At 33.7% G+C, this 19,112-nt stretch overlaps 1 protein-coding gene across 1 annotated transcript in view; it reads right to left on the bottom strand.

The window, feature by feature from the left end:
• Window positions 1-2,887: 2,887 nt before the first annotated feature.
• Window positions 2,888-19,112, bottom strand: part of LOC123531870 (secretin receptor-like) — a 99,693-nt gene continuing 83,468 nt past the window's right edge. The window contains exons 7-13 of the mRNA XM_045313161.2: window positions 18,322-18,478; window positions 10,829-10,889; window positions 9,346-9,415; window positions 8,525-8,616; window positions 7,876-8,014; window positions 7,391-7,432; window positions 2,888-6,458 (exon numbers count right to left, since the gene is read on the bottom strand). Of these exons, the coding sequence (XP_045169096.2) occupies window positions 6,156-6,458; window positions 7,391-7,432; window positions 7,876-8,014; window positions 8,525-8,616; window positions 9,346-9,415; window positions 10,829-10,889; window positions 18,322-18,478 (864 nt within the window). The 3' untranslated portion in view covers window positions 2,888-6,155. The remainder of the gene's footprint in view (window positions 6,459-7,390; window positions 7,433-7,875; window positions 8,015-8,524; window positions 8,617-9,345; window positions 9,416-10,828; window positions 10,890-18,321; window positions 18,479-19,112) is intronic.

The raw sequence follows: 19,112 nt of genomic DNA, 5'->3' as shown, positions 1-19,112 counted from the left end.
AAATTCTAAATTTGAAATGTACTTTAAGAAATAATATATCTCATCCTGTGATTTGCCGTTGAATAAAATCATTGTTTGGAGTTCAGATGCGAAGGAATTATATCACGTGGGTGCAATCCGAGTGATATAATATTACACATCTGAACGACAAACAATGATTTGATTCAAGAGCAAATCACTAAATGGGATATATCATTTCGATTCTAACACGTTACCAAGGGTTTTAAGTACATTCTTGACGACGTCCATCAAATATTTCCTTGTTTTTGATGGTTTTTTTTCTAACGTGCCGCTATGCATTTTGACGCTATGACGTAATAATTGTGACGTCAGAAAAGTGAATTGTTGTAAAATAACACACAACGTTCAGCCTTTATGTTTAATAGGGAAATGAATCAAGTCGTGTTAGAATTGTTGATGAAGCATCTGCGGAAGCCTGTATTCTTAAAATAATGAAAATGGGCTAAATATTTGCAACTATTTTTTCTTTTTCACACTAAATATTGTTACTTATTGTATAACTTACTATTTTCATAATCGTAATTAGTTGAAATATTTTCATATATTAACGTAGTAAGCGCATTGTACTCAGTGTGCAAACGTGTTTAGATCTAGTACATATTATATTTACATAAAATACTTTAAAATGTGATGTAAATGATAAACCATAGTTGTATAACAACATACTGAAATGATAAAACGTCAAATTTTTCTAACATCTTATTTATTCATGCAACAGCAGCTTAGAAGAATAAAAATGACTTAGTTCATGTGCAAAGTCACAATAATTTTTTATTTATTTTGTGGAGTTAAACGTCGCACCGACATAATTACAGGTCATATGGCGACTTTCCAGCTTTGATGGTGGAGGAAGATCCCATCGCAATAAATATCTGATGGATATATTTAACTAAAGCGAGCCTGCTATTAGTTTGGTAGGTTGTATTCTATGCTTCAAAGGCATTTTCTCATAGATTTTATTGTGTATACTAGAGTATGCATACCTAATAAAAAGGACGTAACACATAATATGTAATACATAGATCCTATGGCCTATTACATAATGACTAAGAACAAATGGCCGTAATAGGCTTCCATAAGCATTGGATCTTATTTTACAACTCCGCAACTGTCTATTTTTTCAAGTATCATCTTTTCAGGATTAAACTGTGAACAGACTTTAATGGATTATTGAAATGAAACATGTTAAGACTGATTTTTCTGTACAATTATCTATGAAATGGAAAACAAGAGGGTCATGATGACCCTGAATCGCTCACTTGAGTATATTAAACCACATGTTTCAAATGGCAAACTGATGCTAAAATATTAGAAAGTAGATCAGTAGGTCACATTTTAGTCACTGAAAGACAGTTTAAAGATTGGTGTGCAAAACTGTACATGTCATCCAAATTTCAAGGCTGAATCTTAAACTAGAGTGGTCACAAGCAAAAGTTTACGCACGGACACACGGACGACGTAGACCTACAGACCTAGTTTTTGACCGCAGCTGACCCAGTTTCAAACTTGACCTAGATATCATCAAGATGAATATTCAGACCAACTTTCATACAGATCCCATGAAAAATATCGCCTCTAGAGATGTCACAAGGTTTTTCTATTTTTAGACCTACTGACCTAGTTTTTAATCGCACATGACCCAGTTTCTAACCTTACCTAGATATCATCAAGGTAAACATTCTGACCAATTTTCATGAAGATCCATTGAAAAATATGGCCTCTAGGGAGGTCACAAGGTTTTTTTCTATTTTTAGACCTACTGACCTAGTTTTTGACCGCAGTTGACCCGGTTTCGAATCTGGCCTAGACATCATCAAGATAAATGTTCAGACCAACTTTTATATAGATCCCATGATAAATATCGCCTCTAGAGAGGTCATGAGGTTTTCCTATTATTTGACCTAATGACCTAGTTTTTGATGGCGCGTAATCCAGTTTCGAAACTGAATTAGATTTTATCAAGTTGAACATTCGGACTTATTTTCATGAAGATCCATTGAAAAGTATGGCCTCTAAGAGGTCACAAGGTTTCTCTATTTTTAGACCTACTGACATAGTTTTTGACCGCATGTAATCCAGTTTCAAACTTGATCTAGATAATTATTATCAAGGTAAACATTCTGATCAATTTTCATGAAGATCCATTGAAAAATATGGCCCCAAGGGAGGTCACAATGATTTTCTATTTTTAGACCTACTGACCTAGTTTTAGACCGCACGCAACCCAGTTTCAAACTTATCCTAGATATCATCAAGGTTAACGTTCTGACCAATTTTCATGAAGATCCATGAAAAATATGGCCTCAAGAGAGGTCACAAGGATTTTCTATTTTTAGACCTACTGACCTTGTTTTGGACCGCACTTGACCAAGTTTCGAACTTGACCTAGATATCACCAAGATCAACATTCTGACCAACTTTCATAAAGATCCCATGAAAAATGTGACCTCTAGAGAGGTCACAAGCAAAAGTTTACGGACGGACGGACTGACGACGGACGCCGCGCGATCACAGAAGCTCACCTTGTCACTTTGTGAATAATAAAGAGTGGCTTCAAAAGAAACTGCTTGTATGTCACAAATGAAGTCTGTTGAAAGCGGGTTATAAAATTTTTAAAGGCGTTGAAATTGACATTACGCTTGTTAAAGAGAATTCCTATAATGTTTTTCCTTTTATAGAAGTTTTTCAAATTCACATATATGATAGGAAAATTTGTGCTGAAAACAATGAACAAAAATAAAAACAATGGGTCATCAAGCTTCTTTTTGTGAAAAATTGTTTTGAACATGCCCACTGTTGCTGAAGCTGCCAGCGAATTTTCAACATTTTCATAATTTTCTGCTTTTTTATAATACCAACCAAAATATACATCAAGACAGCACAATAAGGTTTTTTCTTTTTACAGATTTTATTATATACTTATTTGATATCATAGTCATATTTGTAATACTATATCCTTACAATAATGGATACAAATGAAAAAAACATATTGTTTCATATTCACTTTTGTGAACTTTTTAAATGAAAAATACCCATAGTGAAGAATATTTTTTAAAATTTTGAAAAAACTGTTTCATAAATTTTTTTCCTGTTTTTCTTGTGTATAAATAATTGTATTGTGAGCTTAAAAATGGCTAAAAATGTATGGGTCACCAGGCTAAATTTATTGTTAAGACCGTTAGAATACAACACCTGTTCGGACGAAAAATGGCGCGAACCTGACCAAATTATTACATGTATATCTGCTAGAAGTTAAAAAAAGTTTTAAAAATTCTTAATTCTTTCTATAATTGAATACTAAATAATCTGAAAGGTGATATTGTCTTATCTGCACTAAGTCAATTGTCTTACATTATATGAACAACACTGTCTTTGTACTAAAATGCAATGTGAAAACCCAAACACAAAAATGGCAAGATACCTGTCAGGCATGATACTTGTTAATACAACATAAACCAGTATCAACATTTGATTACTGATAAAACTTATCAAAAATGTTATTTCATTCAAGATTCCTCATATTTAAGATTGTCTGTCACATGTTTCAACAAATGTTGACTTCACTTCAGTTTTCCATAGAAAGTGTCGGCTGCGCAGAAAGATGCGCATAAAAAACTTTAGGAATTCGCTTTAAAACATGCGAAAGTCTACTGTATATCATGAACGTATTCAGGTCGAGAAGGATAACACTGTAAAGAATAGCTATTTACTTCAATTCAGTAGCACTGGTTCTATTTGTATTTTCCAGATGGCAGATCTATCATTAAGTGATTTGTTCTTTATAATTGTACGCAACAATAATCCTGAAAAGGGCAGAACTTTTCAAAAATATAAAAATGCAACAAAATGCTCTTATTACGCCTGTGTATTATTCATCTCGGAAGAATGGTTTTGCCCACCATGTAAAACTAAAATTCTGCAATTTCTGGCAAATATACTGAACTCAATAATAATGGTCCAACGGCACAAATTGCACCAGCGGTTTTTAAAAAATAGAACCTTATCCAATGCCATGTTTGTTAAGATTTTAAATTATTGTACGTTGAAATTTAAAGATATAATGTCAGCTGACTCTAGGACCGAAAAAGACAATCAGATGTCATCAACAAAGCAAAAACAACTAACCTAAATCAGTTGACATAAGTTTATGAGTTATAGGTACTATTTACACTACACAAAGTGGAGCAATATATAGGAGGTATAGTTATCGGCTACACATCGGCACTTTCTTAGGTCTCTTTCAACTACAATATCGTATTTTAGCTACGATGGGGTAATTGATTGTCTACGACGGGCTATTTGATTGTCACCAAACTATAGTTAAACTTAAATAGCAGTATATGTTACGAATAAGTAGAGAACAATAACACTTTTACAAAAAATAGAATTTATTCACGTTGTTCATGAACATGGTTTTACAGTTTTAAGCATCTTACATTCCTGTCTGTGTAAAACAGGTTTTCCCAACTATTTGGCAGCGTTGAATAGTACAATGAGCACTTCACATTTTTATCTACGTTGTACAAAGGTTGGGAAACAGCTGTCTTATACATGTAGCAGATATGAAAGATAATGCTTCTTGCCTACCGTCATTGTCAAAATTATTATTTCTAAGATAGTGTAAATTATCAGTCATACTTGCAGTTTATGACGTTATAATATGACATCACTATGGGCACGTGAAACTTATTACTTTCATTAGAGAAATGATAAGATGATCTCCTACCCAGAAAAGAAATCGTCTTTTCCAGTTAGGTAAGCAAGAATGTAATTTCCTGTTAATGGTACTAACCTGTTACTCTGATATTTTTCCTCAAGAATGTAATCCTTGATTTGTTTTATTCTATTTTACAAAGAAACCAGAAACAAATATTTTGTCGAATTAAATCTTGCTTCACGACTATATGCGATGTCGCAACAATTTATGACAGATTTAAATTATCTTAGTACCTTATCCGTCGAAAGAATGAATAACATGAAATCGAAAAGTGGAATGTTTCATTTTAAAGCATTTTTCAGGTGTTACCCATACGTAGGTCACGTTGGCAAAAACATGAAAATTGCGCACCCACATCTTCAAAGTAAGACAAAATATCTATGGTAACTAAGAATATCACCAAATGTGTTAAATATCGTTTCTATGATTACTTAAAACATTTTGTCTTTTTCGTCCACAATTTTACCTTTATAAATGTACCACAAACGACAATTAATATCATTGGATAACTCATCAGAATGAAGAACTACACAAGCGTAACGAAGCAAAACAATTACATTATTCAATTACAGTCCAGACAGAATACCACATAGATACCACTTTTGTGGTCTTAAAATGTACTGGTCGAACAAAAATGAACAAAAATGAACGAAGCACACACTAGTCTTTAGGAAATGCCTTCAACAGCAAGAATGATCTCTTTACCTTTTAGAATAAGAAAAGTAAGTAGAGCTTGAATAAAATAGAAATAAAGTTATTATGTTTTAAGGAGTTCCCAAACAAAACCAAATAAATACTTTCAACATTTAATTCCAGTTCTGTTCTTGTTAACGTAGGCAATCATTTATGGTTGTCCACAATTTCTGTAATTCAGAAAACGTATTTATCTCAATTTTACAGACAGTCCTATCACAGTTTTGTAATTATCTATAATTTAAGATAGCTAAAAGATAATTCACTTTCTCATGTATCACAATACTGACAAGAATAAAAATTATGAACCATAAAGACATTAACCACAAAAGGCTTGCATGTTATGTTATCACAGATGTAAAAAAAACATTTTTCTTTTCTAATCTCCAAAATTATTGAAAGCAAATGTTACTTCAATATTTGAATTTCACACAAAAGGTTTACCATCCAGATATATTCAAACACCAAAAATGTGCATTAAAATTTAAGATTATTCATAAATGAATCAGAGTCCGTAAAGTATTCTGTCACTTTATCTGTCATTCTGGCTAAAGAAAATCTCTTTAATCTGTTGGGTTGTGTTGAAAAGAATGATGTTCGTATAAAACATGAGACTAGTGGAATGTCGGTTTGTGTTTGTACCAAAGGATGTGTCTTAAAAGCACCGAGGTCAGACTTTGTATAATAGTTTCACTGTATGACCACGTATAATTTCACAAATTTGTTACATTTTTGTTTCTTTTACCAAATAAATCTTCTTTTGTCTTGCTGTTTTCAATGGAGTAGTTTTCACAAAAGAACAGCGTAGGCGTCCGTTTTTATCAAGCGTCCACTTACACAGACACCCGTCTACAACACCTGATGATCCTTCTGAAGACACATGCTTGTCAGAATGTAAATTTGAGCGAGATTCTCGATGTCGTCTGGCACCTTCAAAGCTATTGACAAGTAATTGAGCTTGTTGAATATATAGAGGGTCAGGCTTGGAACAGAGTCTGTACCAAGACTTACGTATTTCCATTTGAACCTAGTAAAGAAAAAAAAATTCTAGAATGCATGTATTACGTTTATGTAATATGTTCAAATCGAAAGCTGGCAAAAAAGCAACATAAACTAACAGTAATAAGTAAAATGGGTTTTGTTTTTGTCGTAACTGAATTTACTATCCATGATTTATTATGTGTATTCGAACAGAATATATACCATTCCTAATTCGTTTTCCTTTCGAGACCGGCCGTTGACCAGAACTTCTAATAGGTGTATAAGATATATTCAAAAATGCCTTAGGCATTATAATCATTATTATTGTTATAAGGTAGACATCTGCATTTACAAATGGATCTCAGTTATTGCAATCGATACTGGATCACTATACACTGATCTCTCTTTAAAAATGGTCTTTCACAACAATTAAGATTACTTGCGTTGAATTCTTACATTTTATCGTAAACATGAATATCCGACAAATATTATTCAAGTTATAAAATTCAGTCGATTCACTACAAAATTTACATAAATGACTTTCATAAATCTACTAATTGACATACCAAATATGTCTAGCAAAAGATGATACTTTACAGATTTTTGTACTGCGTGGTTACCAAATTAAATAAAATATTTGCATCTCTGCAAATTCGAAGCCAGAGTTTTGCTGGAACAGACTAGGGATACTTCATTTTGTCCTAAAAAAAACTAGCAATTTTTTCTTGACAAAAAAAATCAAGAAAAGACGTATTTCTTGATGCGCTTTTGTCTTCAAATGTCAAAACTACCAACTTTCTTTCCAAATCGCTTGATTAGAGAATCGCACCTTCGGTTACATATACGACTGATGTATACAGTCTGAAGTTGGGCTACAAATTAACTCTAGGTTTAGTCAAAGGAAGTCCAATAAAATCAAGCACCACGTATTTTAGAGGCGACTTATTTTTATATATCAAGTAATATAGATCAGCATACCTCCTGGTTAAAAAAGCATAACAGAACTGCAACCAGACAACCCTGAAATTACAAAGTATTTTAAAGCTATAATTTCTGCTTCTTATTCAGCCGCGTATACAATTAAAATGACTTGTATTATTGTTTCAGAATAATACATGTAACCAAAACATTCTATGCCGAGATGTTTTTTAAAGATGATACACATTCCTGATACACTTAGACGAAAGAACAAATACATTGACATATCAAGACTAATCTCAAGTTTCCTGATGTAATGACCTACAAACATGGTCTTATGCTAAAGACAGTTTGTTAAGTGTTATTGAGTTAGTGTGTCTGTAAATAAAGTTTCCATTGAATCAAACGTGATAATAGTTAATTGCATGACCTTGTAGAACCTATATAAAATGACTGGGTGTAGAAAACCGGAATTAAATGAAAGCTAAAAGATGTTTCCGTATAATTACAAAATGTTGATGGAGTCTATGCATAAAACAACTTACCTGGAAGGAATTGAAGAACATTTCAAAGTAAAGTTTAACTATTTCTGCTGTAGGGTTCAAATTGGCTGGAACCCCTATAAACACAATGTAGTGGACACCAAAAAGAGGAATCAAAATTAGCGTTGCCTTTGCTAAACGTCTGAAAAAAAAAGCAAAATATTTAAATTATACACCTCATAACATTTTATTTACAGATCATATGCGTAGAGAGCTAAGCTTTAAATGAAATGATATTTACATCGCTCTCAAATTGGAATTTCTGTGAACTCAAGGTCAATAATAGCAACAAGTATAATATTTGTTTTAACTAACGAAATCTAGGATCTTTACAAAGTCGTCGATTTTGCCTGTAGCACACAGTTAGTGTTGTTTTTATACACTATACTTTTTTTTCAAATGTCCGGTTCAAAACATTTTCTTTTTGTGCGGCAGGATGACGATTGATTGTAGTTTTTAGTAGGCAGAGTAAGATAAATATAGATAAATGCAACTAGGATTTTCTCGTTTCAATACGCTTACCTTTATCACAGCTGCAAAGTAAAAAATTAAATCTTTTGCGATTTGAGATAACTCGTGATCAAAACATAGCCAGAACCGATAAATTTCCATGTGGTTGCTTGCATTAAAATTCCACTTATTACTGACTCACCTATATCTATTTCTGCGTGCAGCTGATGTGCTTGGTTTGTGAAGTTTTGTAAATAATGCTCGTAGGATGTTGATAAAAAAGATGAAATTTACCTGAAAATGACATTTCAAACGAATACATTATGGTAAAAGAATTATCGATATAATTTGCAAAAGAATTAGGGAGACATGAATAACACAGACGTTCACAATTAAAATTATGGCGAATATGAGGCAGGTATCACAAATGTCTAAAAGCCGGTTGCTTTGCAACCAGTTGAAGATGTTGGTACAGGTCTATTAAAATCCTGACGAAAAATTTCTACACTCTTTTTCCATGGCTTCTGGTCAAGTGTAGGACAGTGCAGTTTCTCCAGAGCATTTCTTGGCAGAAAGCATGCGAAATATTCATCATAAAAGCAAGACATGCATTCACTCCAAGTATTTAACTGAAGCCAGGTAGAAAGTTTATTATCAAAACACAAAGTAAGATATGACAGACTCTTCAGATGTATTATATTATTGTTTTGACATAGGAAATGGTGTATAATAATGTACATGTTTTGTCACATTTTGTTCTTTTTGTATTTGGCCATTAGGAAAGCATTATAATTCCTTCCGCGCGTTTTCAGCAGACCTATAACTGTAACCCAGTTCAGTCTTAGTATACCGGACGCTTGACAAAGTAACAAGCATTTATATCGCAATAAATAGTGTATTCCGACATAAAGAGAAAAAGACAGGTCATGTCCCATGATAAAATTGTATATTATTGTCACTCTTTGATAATCTTTAATCACACAAAACATCCAAATTTGTTTATAACATAAACAAAGATATTACCAGAATACTGAGCACTATTGGTCCCTTCAGCACCCAAAAATATCCTTGGGTTGGATTGGTATTCCAGCATCTGAATAAAACGGAAGCATACCTTTGAACATCTTCAGTTTAGTAACAGATTTCTTTTTACTATACTTTGTAACAAGCATTTTTTCTGTCCTTTCTTTTTAAACTTTACAGCCGCCGAATGTCTACATAATTGAAATATAATTTTGGTTTTATGTAATACCGTTTTATCATAAAAATAACTTTGGTTTAATGTAATGTTTTGGTGTAACGGAAGTCTTATCCTAAAGATATAATTTGAATACTGCCTTCACGTTATAAAAGTAGTTTAGCTTACCGAAAGGCTGTTGTTACTTAACCAAAGATTCCTTTCAAAATAACAACAACAAAAAAGAATGATCTACTTACTTGAATGTATTTAACAAGGTTTTAGTTTAAGGTTCATGTAAGATGCTTTTTTACGAAATTGCAAAAGTTTATTTGCCATAAAATCCTTCCTTAATAGATAAAAGGAAAGAAAAAACTTGTTTGGATAGTATTGTATAGTGCCTCTCTCCCACATTCCAACTTTTCTCTCTATAACGTATGTATGTGCCTTTTCTGAACATCCAAAGACATTATTTAAAAAAACCTGCCTAGTGTCCAATCACTGTATCAATAGTTTACTTTTGCCTATAAAGGCGTTCCTTAGAGAATTTATGAATGTAATTTGCTACAGAAAACTTATAAGGAGACCATTTATAATGAATAGCAGCCAAAGTTTTTGCTTTAAATGTTTTCACTTCAAATACCAAATGAGATATAACGTGCTATGTCTTTATTCCGCAAGTAATGCTTTGCACAGTCTAGGACAATCTGAGATAAGCGATCATGTTTAAGCGGAGATGCAGATCCAATATCACAGTAATGAATATAAATGTTAACAAACAATGTCATTCTACTAATAATCGTATCCTTCATTACATGATACGACTCCTTCAATCTATAACCTGCCGGTCTACAGCGTTTACTACTTACCGGTCTGCAGTTATTTACTAACTTATGTTCGGCTTATGTGAAAATTGGGAAAACATTTCTCATGTCAGGTAATTAAACTCTTATAGAATGGCTTGCAGATCAGTAGTCAAACCTTTTAGTTTCGACTATTGCCCTGCATGCCATTCAGTAATTTATAATATGCACCATTTAGTTATTAAGATATGTTGTTTTAGATGTGTGCTAATTGGACAATTTCCGGTTTCATATGCTATTAGACAATGGTGTGTTTTACTAAAATAACAATACCGTTTTTTAAAAATGCAAAATGTTGCAGACCAGGTTTTGTTATATATATGCTACAATTTGATACACATTAGTAGAATAGGTGTATATTAAGTAGGTATCATAGAACTATTCAACTCTATTAACTTGTGTTTGCTACATTTTGAAATGTTATGTTAAATCTATTAGACATAGGTAAAATCTTTCAGTTGCTTACAAAATATTTTCCAAAGTAACTCTCAGAACAGCCCATGGGATTACACTCAGTAGAGGCGTTCCTGAAATAAACATAAAGTAGAATTATTTGCGTGTTTAGATAAAGAAATATATTATGAAAAACAAGTAAATGAAGTATTGCCATGCAATTCAAAGTCCCCTTCTGGAAGGCTCCTAATTCTCTCTACTGCAGTATAACATAATGAACTGATATCTGTCAATGACGTATAAACATTATTGTACTATATATACAATATGTTATAACAAAACATAAGGATTAAAATTTATTTATATAAAAACCTATAGTTGTTTTCATGTGGCATTTTTGTTTTGGCCGTTTATCAAAAAAGGTGTCATAAGTTATTTATAGTAACAACGAAGGGAAATTAATCCTTATACTTAAAAAAAATTCTATATATAAGTACACAAGAAATTCTTTACCAGGTAGAGATAGGTCAAAATGCTCCTAAAATTGGATGTAACATGCATGTTGTACAACAGAAAACTGGTCTCGATTTTTCCCTACGGCCAGTAATGAATAAGTTATAATATTATCTATTTATAGTATTATCAAAGAGACGTAATTCTAAAAACAAGGTAGCCTCACGGTGGTGAACAATAGTGCCAAGTTACATCAAAATCCTTCTATGCATGAAGAAGAAATGCTCCGAACAAAGTCATTCTTGTATCTGACCTTTGGCCTCTATGTGTGACCTTGACCTTAGACCTAGGGACCAGGTTCTTGCACATGACACTCGGTCGTGGTGGTGAACATTAGTACCAAGTAATATTAAAATCCCTTTAAGGATTGTTGAGTTACAGACTCGACAGGAAAAAAGCCTTTGGCCTTTGACTTCCAAGTGTGACCTTGCAGCTAAGGGCTCGGGTGAAGCGCATTGTCTCATCCAGGGGAATATTTGTGCAAACTGATATTTAAATCCTGTTTTGCATGACAAAGTTATAGACCGGAGAGGCAAAAGTCCCATTGACCTTTGATCTCAAAGTGTGACCTTGACCTTTAAGCTAGAGTTCTGGTTGTTGCGCTTGACACGTCATCTCATCATGGGGAACATTTATGCCAAGTAATATTAAATTCCCTTGATGGATGACAGAGTTCTAGACTGGACAGGAAAAAACCCCTATTAACCTTTTACCTCAAATTGTGACCTTGACCTTTAAGCTAGGGGTCCGGGTTTTGCGCATGACACGTTTTCTCACCATGGGGAACATTTGTGCCAAGTAATTTCAAAATCCCTTCACGGATGGCAGTTTTGGACCGAACAAAAATAAGCCCTGTTGATCTTTGACCTTCAGTTTTGACCTTGACCTTTGAGCCAGGGGTCCGGGATTTGCGCATGCCACGTCGTCTCATTATGGGGAACATTTGTGCCAAGTGATATTAAAATCCCTTAATGAATGACGGAGTTATGGACCAGACATGAAACAGACCCTGTTCATGCTATGTAAACATTTGACTGCCAAGTATAACCTTGACCTTTGAGCTAGGGGTCTGAAAGTTGTGCATGACACATTGTCTTATTATGAGGTACATTTGTGCCAAGTAATATTAAAATCCCTTTATGGATGGCAGTTATGGACCGGACAGGAAAAAAAAATTGACCTTTGACCTCCAACTGTGACCTTGACCTTCAAGCTAGGAGTCAAGGTTTTGCGCATGACACGTTGTCTTCTTATGGGGAACATTTGTGCCAAGTAATATTAAAATCTCTACACGGATGACAGAGTTATGGACCGAACACGAAATTGCGGACGGACGGACAGAAAAGCGCATTCTTATAGTCCCAGAAACTGGTTTTCAACCAGTAGAGGACTAAAAAACAGTACAACAAACGCGCAAATTTGCTTATCTAGATCCAGAAATGAAATCAGGTAGGAGTGTTTCTAAAAGACACATATATGACTGAACTCGCACATATTGAAATGAATTATATTCTGGCAAATTTTATAATTGAATACACTGCATGAGGTTAAGGTGTTTTTACAGGGATCGCGACAGTGTCGATCCTAAACCACGGCAATTTTGCATGAGACAATAAAACGTTTTTTCTCTGTTATAGCAGGAGCAAAGGTTTTTAAAACCAGTTTAAATCAGTTTTATTCCCAACAGAGTTTCATATAATTAACTTTGGTCGTATGGCTTAAATGCACTAGGTCTTTTCTATTTTACTGAACTGTATGCAAATTTTCTGCCAACCTTGAATTTTAAAACGAGTTGCTTACAACCCGTAACAACGAACGCCCGATTGTTAGTATTTATTTATTTATTTGGGTTTTACGGCGCACCAACACAGTATAGGTTATATGGCGCCAAACAGGACTACACATTTTGGTGTCACATCTCATTGACATCGAAACCCGTTTGTTAGAGCGGAAAATTCCGTTAGTAAATCTGCTACGGTGTTTCGCCTGTTTATAACGGCCATATTGAAGTCACGTGATTGTCTAGTGAAATGGTGCCTACACAAAAATGAGCAAAATATTTTGTAGATGCGGTTTTACAGAAAAACATTTATTCGCAAAATCTCAGTTACTTGGTATTGGATCGACAACGTCAATATGTCAAATAGTATGTAGAAGATACCATATGTATATCGTTTGGGGCACCAGTATTTTACTTCGGCACTTCTCAACACAACTGATTTTCTTCATGAACAATATGCTGTTTAAACGACATACGTATAGATTGTGTAAACGATTTCTCTAATTTCTTTGTCATATAATTTTGTTACAAATATACATTATTTAGCTAACGTCAAAGTGACCTTTCAGTCTTATTATTTATTTTTATTGTAATTAAGCTTGACGAATACAAATACCAAAAACATTGTGTTAGCAGGTTTATCTCCGTGAAATTCAAATAATGAGCTTCAAAAGCGTATCAAGAAACACTATTCTAATATTTGAGAGGTTTTCATTTTTTTGCACATAAACAAATTAACGGTATAGCCATCTTTCAAACAAAATTGACGAAACTGTTATAATCCTGAAGTCATTCCAAATCCAGATGTGCCTAAAACTAGCAACCCCCTCGCTTAGCTCAATAGGGAGAGAGCAGATCTACGGGTCTTGGGGTCGTGAGTTCGATCCTCGGTGGGGGCGTATGTTCTCTGTGACGATTCGATAGAAGACATTGTGTCTGAAATCATTCGTCCTCCAGCTCTGATTCATGTGGGGAAGTTAGCAGTTTCATTTAGTCTGTTCATGACAGGCAATGAAATATGCAACACCTCTCACGCCAATTGAATAGACTCTATGATCCCAAAGGACTAGAAAATATAACAACACTGAATCCTAAGATATTAATCATCATGTATGAATTATGTCCAAAATGACATATATGTTCTGTTACATGTGATGGCTATACTTAATTTTAGTTTACTGATTCAATTAACTTTTATTAATCTAAAATATGTATACAATAACATATTAGTATCATTTCATCCATATACCTTCACAACTGATTAAAAACGTGAAGTGTTACATATGTAAATGCTTAAACAACTTGCTTTAAGTCCTTGAATTTACAACATGAAAGGCGTTACTGAAAAACGTTTTTCTAGCGGTCGGTCATATAATATTCCCTTCCTTGGATTCTGGAGATAATAGTGTCCTTATAATCCTTAAATATATGTTATGTTATATTACTTGTCGTTCCCACATTACATGAATTACTTTCAGTTACAGAGGGCAAACACGAATTAAATCTTGTCAATTTCATCGGATCTGTGATAGCAGCGAAAAAATGTATTTACAGAACGAGACATAAGCAACCTGTTTTTTATTTTGGGAAGCATTATAATGCATTTTCATTTAACAAGAAGGTTACAGTATTTCTTCTCAAAATATTTGTGAAACTGAGAACACCAACATAGTGGCTTTGCGACCAGCACGCATCCTGACCGGACTGCGCGGATGCATGCGCGCAGTCCGGTCAGGATCCATGCTGTTCGCTTTCAAAGTCTATTGCAATTGAAGAAACTGTTAGCGAACAGCATGGATCCTGACCAGACTGAGCGGATGCGCAGGCTGGTCTGGATCCATGCTGGTCGCAAAGCCACTATGTTGGTTTTCTCATGGCACGGCTCATTTTGAAACTGAGAACACCGTTTCATGCAACACTAGCTTAAGCTTCTCAGTAGTTGTTTTGTCACCGACCGTTCCAAGTCGGTACCTTGCTGTGATCGTTTCTCATATGTCTGTTTATATTTTTATATATACATTTTTATGTCGATGTACACGTGTATGCATTTACACAAGATTCTGTTTCTAAGTGGAGTGCTGTATAGGTGGCTACAGTCTTTGAATGTGGTTTCTTCTGTTGCACTTTTGCCCTTGCTAATATTACTTTAACGACAGCGGTGGACAAACTATGCTTTTCCAAATATGGATATTTGCATCAAAATAGGTCAACAACCGGCAGAAGTACTTTAAAACACATTCATCTTGTTGTTATCTCTTTATTGAATTTTGATATCTTAACAATGAGCAGTATAAAGACAGCTATTAAATTTAAAGGTTTCCTATTGTGATAAAATACATGTTTCCATGGAGATGGTTGAATTATTTACACTATTTGTACCGTACTGCTTGCTGGTATAGTAAATCTTGATATCTACCAAAATGAAAAATAACAAATAAGTGAGAGATATATCAGCAAGACTTGAGAACCTAAATAAAGTTTCAAGACAACATTTACTGTAATGAGAATTATTTTAAATACTAAGTACCGGCAATGTCAATAATGTTAAATGAAGTTCACAGCTACCGAGCACCACGAAAATATGCTGATCATTTAAGAATCTTAATGTTATCTTTTGTGCACTTACACAGGGTATAAACAACACTGGGACTTATTGCAGATCCATGAACAGCGCTAGCGATTTTTGGATAATTTGCACTATGTCCAAACGTAATTTATATCATTCTTAATGTACAAAAATAATATTCTATCACTATATTTATATTTTGCAGGTGCACGTCCGAAAGACACAGTATAATTATGTCATTCCGACATTTTAACCAAGAAGACTCACCCGCGTTAAACTGTAATTCACATTCCGATGAAAAAAAACAGTTCCTGATATTCGTAAACGCAGTAAAAATCACATATTCGTATCGATTCAGTTTTTTTCTTTACTGTCAGAATTGTTTTTTGCTGTAATTTTAGTTCTGATAGAAGATTCTGTTTGAACGACGCCATTTTCTTAATTCTTACGCTTTTCGAAGGTGGTCAAACTGCGTGTGCAATTTCGCAGAAAGTGCCGCTTTTGGTATTATTGAACCAAAGTTGTTTAATATATGACAATACGAAAATAATACGTTTGTTTCTTTCTAAACAAAACGTATAATGAGTGTCAATATTTATAACTTATTATGTCATTTAATATCCGTATTAATTTAATTGGGGCTCCGGTGCCGAATAGTTAAGGTCTCGGACTACAAATCACTTTCTCTTCATCTGTATTGGTTCGAAACATCACTTACGTTGTAGAATTCTTCGTGTGAGAAAGCCATCCAGCTTTGGAAAGGTGAAAGTTTTAACAAGGTACCCGCCAATACCTGAAATAATGCCCGGTAGAGCGACTTTTGTCTTCCTCTACCACTAAACACTAGTCTAAGAAAGATCATTTGCCATATGAACTAAAATGCGTCAGCGTGACTCTTTACCCAGGATACAATACAAATGGAAAACAATTTTCTTAATATTGAAAAAAATCTGCATTATGATTCTCTCTTAAGAAGTATTATTTATAATAAATTGGTGATATATAAAGGTGATATAATTTAGATCTGGCCATAAGTAAGTTATCGTTTTAGCTGAAAGTATGCCAGGCATAAAGTGCTAACAGCCGTTTTCAAAAGGAAATTTTAATGATATTATAATGCATAAGCGTTTGCAACATTTCTGGTTAATATTAAAAGCTTCCGTTCACCATGATTCGTTTCTTACTTGGATATGTATATTTTGTTTTTGTTTGGTTTAACGAAACACCGTCAAAAACTATAGATCATACTCTCCAGTTTATGATGGTGGAGGAAGAACCTATGTGCCCTACCGTACATTATTTCATCACGGACCACCGACCTTCCGTCCGCAAGCTCATCATAAATTGCATATTTTGACAATATGTCTACATATTAGTTTTACTTCTTAAAATTATACGGTAATATATGGCATCACCGTAGCCGAGTTAAATGTTATGTTTACCACGGAATCCACGACTATTTTGTCTTCAGTTTATCATAATTTATTCTGCAGTCGTATTTGTCTGATTCCAAGGCTCGACACATTAACAGTACGAACGTTTGCGACAACGTCATACAATAAAGAAAACATAACAACTGAATGACTTTGTTGCATCTAAAACGAAGAGTTTGCTTTGACATCCGAGGAAATATTTGCAGTAAACAACAAAATACTACTTTGATATTTATATTTGAACATGAGCATTGTCTTGTTTCTACAGATATTCGTAAATGCCAATTCTAAGTTAATGCCTTGTAACAAGAAACTATTTGTAACTCCAGAAATATTTTCACAATTATTATGTATTTAAGTTTCTCTTGAAATATAAAACAAGGGGTAATAGTAACCGTGTGCTGTTTTGCAGACGGCGATAAATGGAAACGTATTTCCTGATTTCCAGGAAAGCATGATTATTTCGTGTAATTATTTCCTATAAACATCAACAGAAACAGAAATATATTATGTAAATTTACTAAAAGAAATGAAAATGAACTACCTGAAACAATTATTTGTCTTGTCTAAAATTATTCAGTTTCATTTAACTAAAATTGAAAATTTTATGCATGTATATTATATTTATTTATTGAAGCAATCTTTGTATTGTTCATTTACATTCGATTGTAATTACTGTAATGTCTATGTAACTAAGATGAATCTTAACACTGTGTCGAATTTCGTTGAAACACAATTTGGCACGGATAACAACGCAATACCAGGTGCTGAGTTAGAAAAATTGTTAAGTATATCACTGTTACGAACAAACACTTTCAGCTTTCTTTCAGTTTCAGTTTCAACTATTTAATAATATAATTTATAGGCTTTTAGTTTCATTTTAACACAAATTAAGTTTAAGTAATGAGAGTATTAGGCCTCTGTGATGGAATATTTCGAATCACTTGCCCCTCACCCTTGGATTATGTTGCAACCTGGAAGGTCGGTGCTTTTACCCAGGTGCCCATTATGGCCTGAAATATATATACCCAGGTACCCATTATGGCCTGAAATAATACACAGAGATCCACCTTTGGTCTTCCTTCCACCACCATAAGCTAGAAAACACCAGAAGACCTAGAATTGTGTCGTTGTGACATAAAACTCACATGAACAAATAACTAATTTGTATGTGTTATACAAACATTTGAACATAAAACACTTACTGTAGGTATCTATCGTAGTAATATTCATAAACATGAATGTGTCTATAACTTTTCTTTACGTTAACTTACCCCAACCAAGAAGATAGTACCATTTTACACTGCCACGCTCTGAGAACACAGACACATACACAAGCGTGTGTAGATATAAACCTTCAACAAGAATCCACATGTAGTTCGCCGACAACACGTAATGAAATAAGGTGTACAGTAACTTGCATTCCCAGTGCTGAAAAAGAACATACAGAAGTCTGAAAGTGTGAACAATGTTGTCTATTATTTAACAGTAATGTTCCTCCTACAAACAAGTAAATGAAGTATTGCCATGCAATACAAAGTCCCCTACTGGAAGGCACCTAATTTTCTCAACTGCAGTATAACATAATGAACTGATATCTGTCAATGATGTATAAACAATATTATACTACATATACAATTTGTTATAACAACACACTTGGATTAAAATGTGCATATATAAAAACCCACAGTTGTTTTCATATTGAATTTTTTGGCTGATTATAAAAATCTTATCATGTAAGTTATTTATAGTAACAATAAAGGGAAATTAATCTTTAAAAAAAAAAATCTATATAATATAATTCCACAAGTAACTCTTTACCAGGTAGAGACAGGTCAAAATACACCTAAACATTGGATGTAACATGCATGCTGTACCACAGAAAAGTGGTCTCGATTTTTCTCTACCGCCAGTAATAAAAAAGTTACAATAAAATCTATTTATAATAGCAACAAAGGGACGTAATTCTAAAAACAAGGGTGCCTCATGGTGGTGAACATTTGGTCCAAGTTACATCAAAATCCCTCCATGCATGAAGAAGAAATGTTCCGTACAAAGTAATTCT

Source organism: Mercenaria mercenaria, chromosome 11 (genome assembly GCF_021730395.1).
Source record: "Mercenaria mercenaria strain notata chromosome 11, MADL_Memer_1, whole genome shotgun sequence".
NCBI classification, from domain to species: Eukaryota; Metazoa; Mollusca; class Bivalvia; order Venerida; family Veneridae; genus Mercenaria; species Mercenaria mercenaria.
Note: the sequence above shows the minus strand (reverse complement) of the source record. Positions and strands in the feature narration are given on the sequence as shown.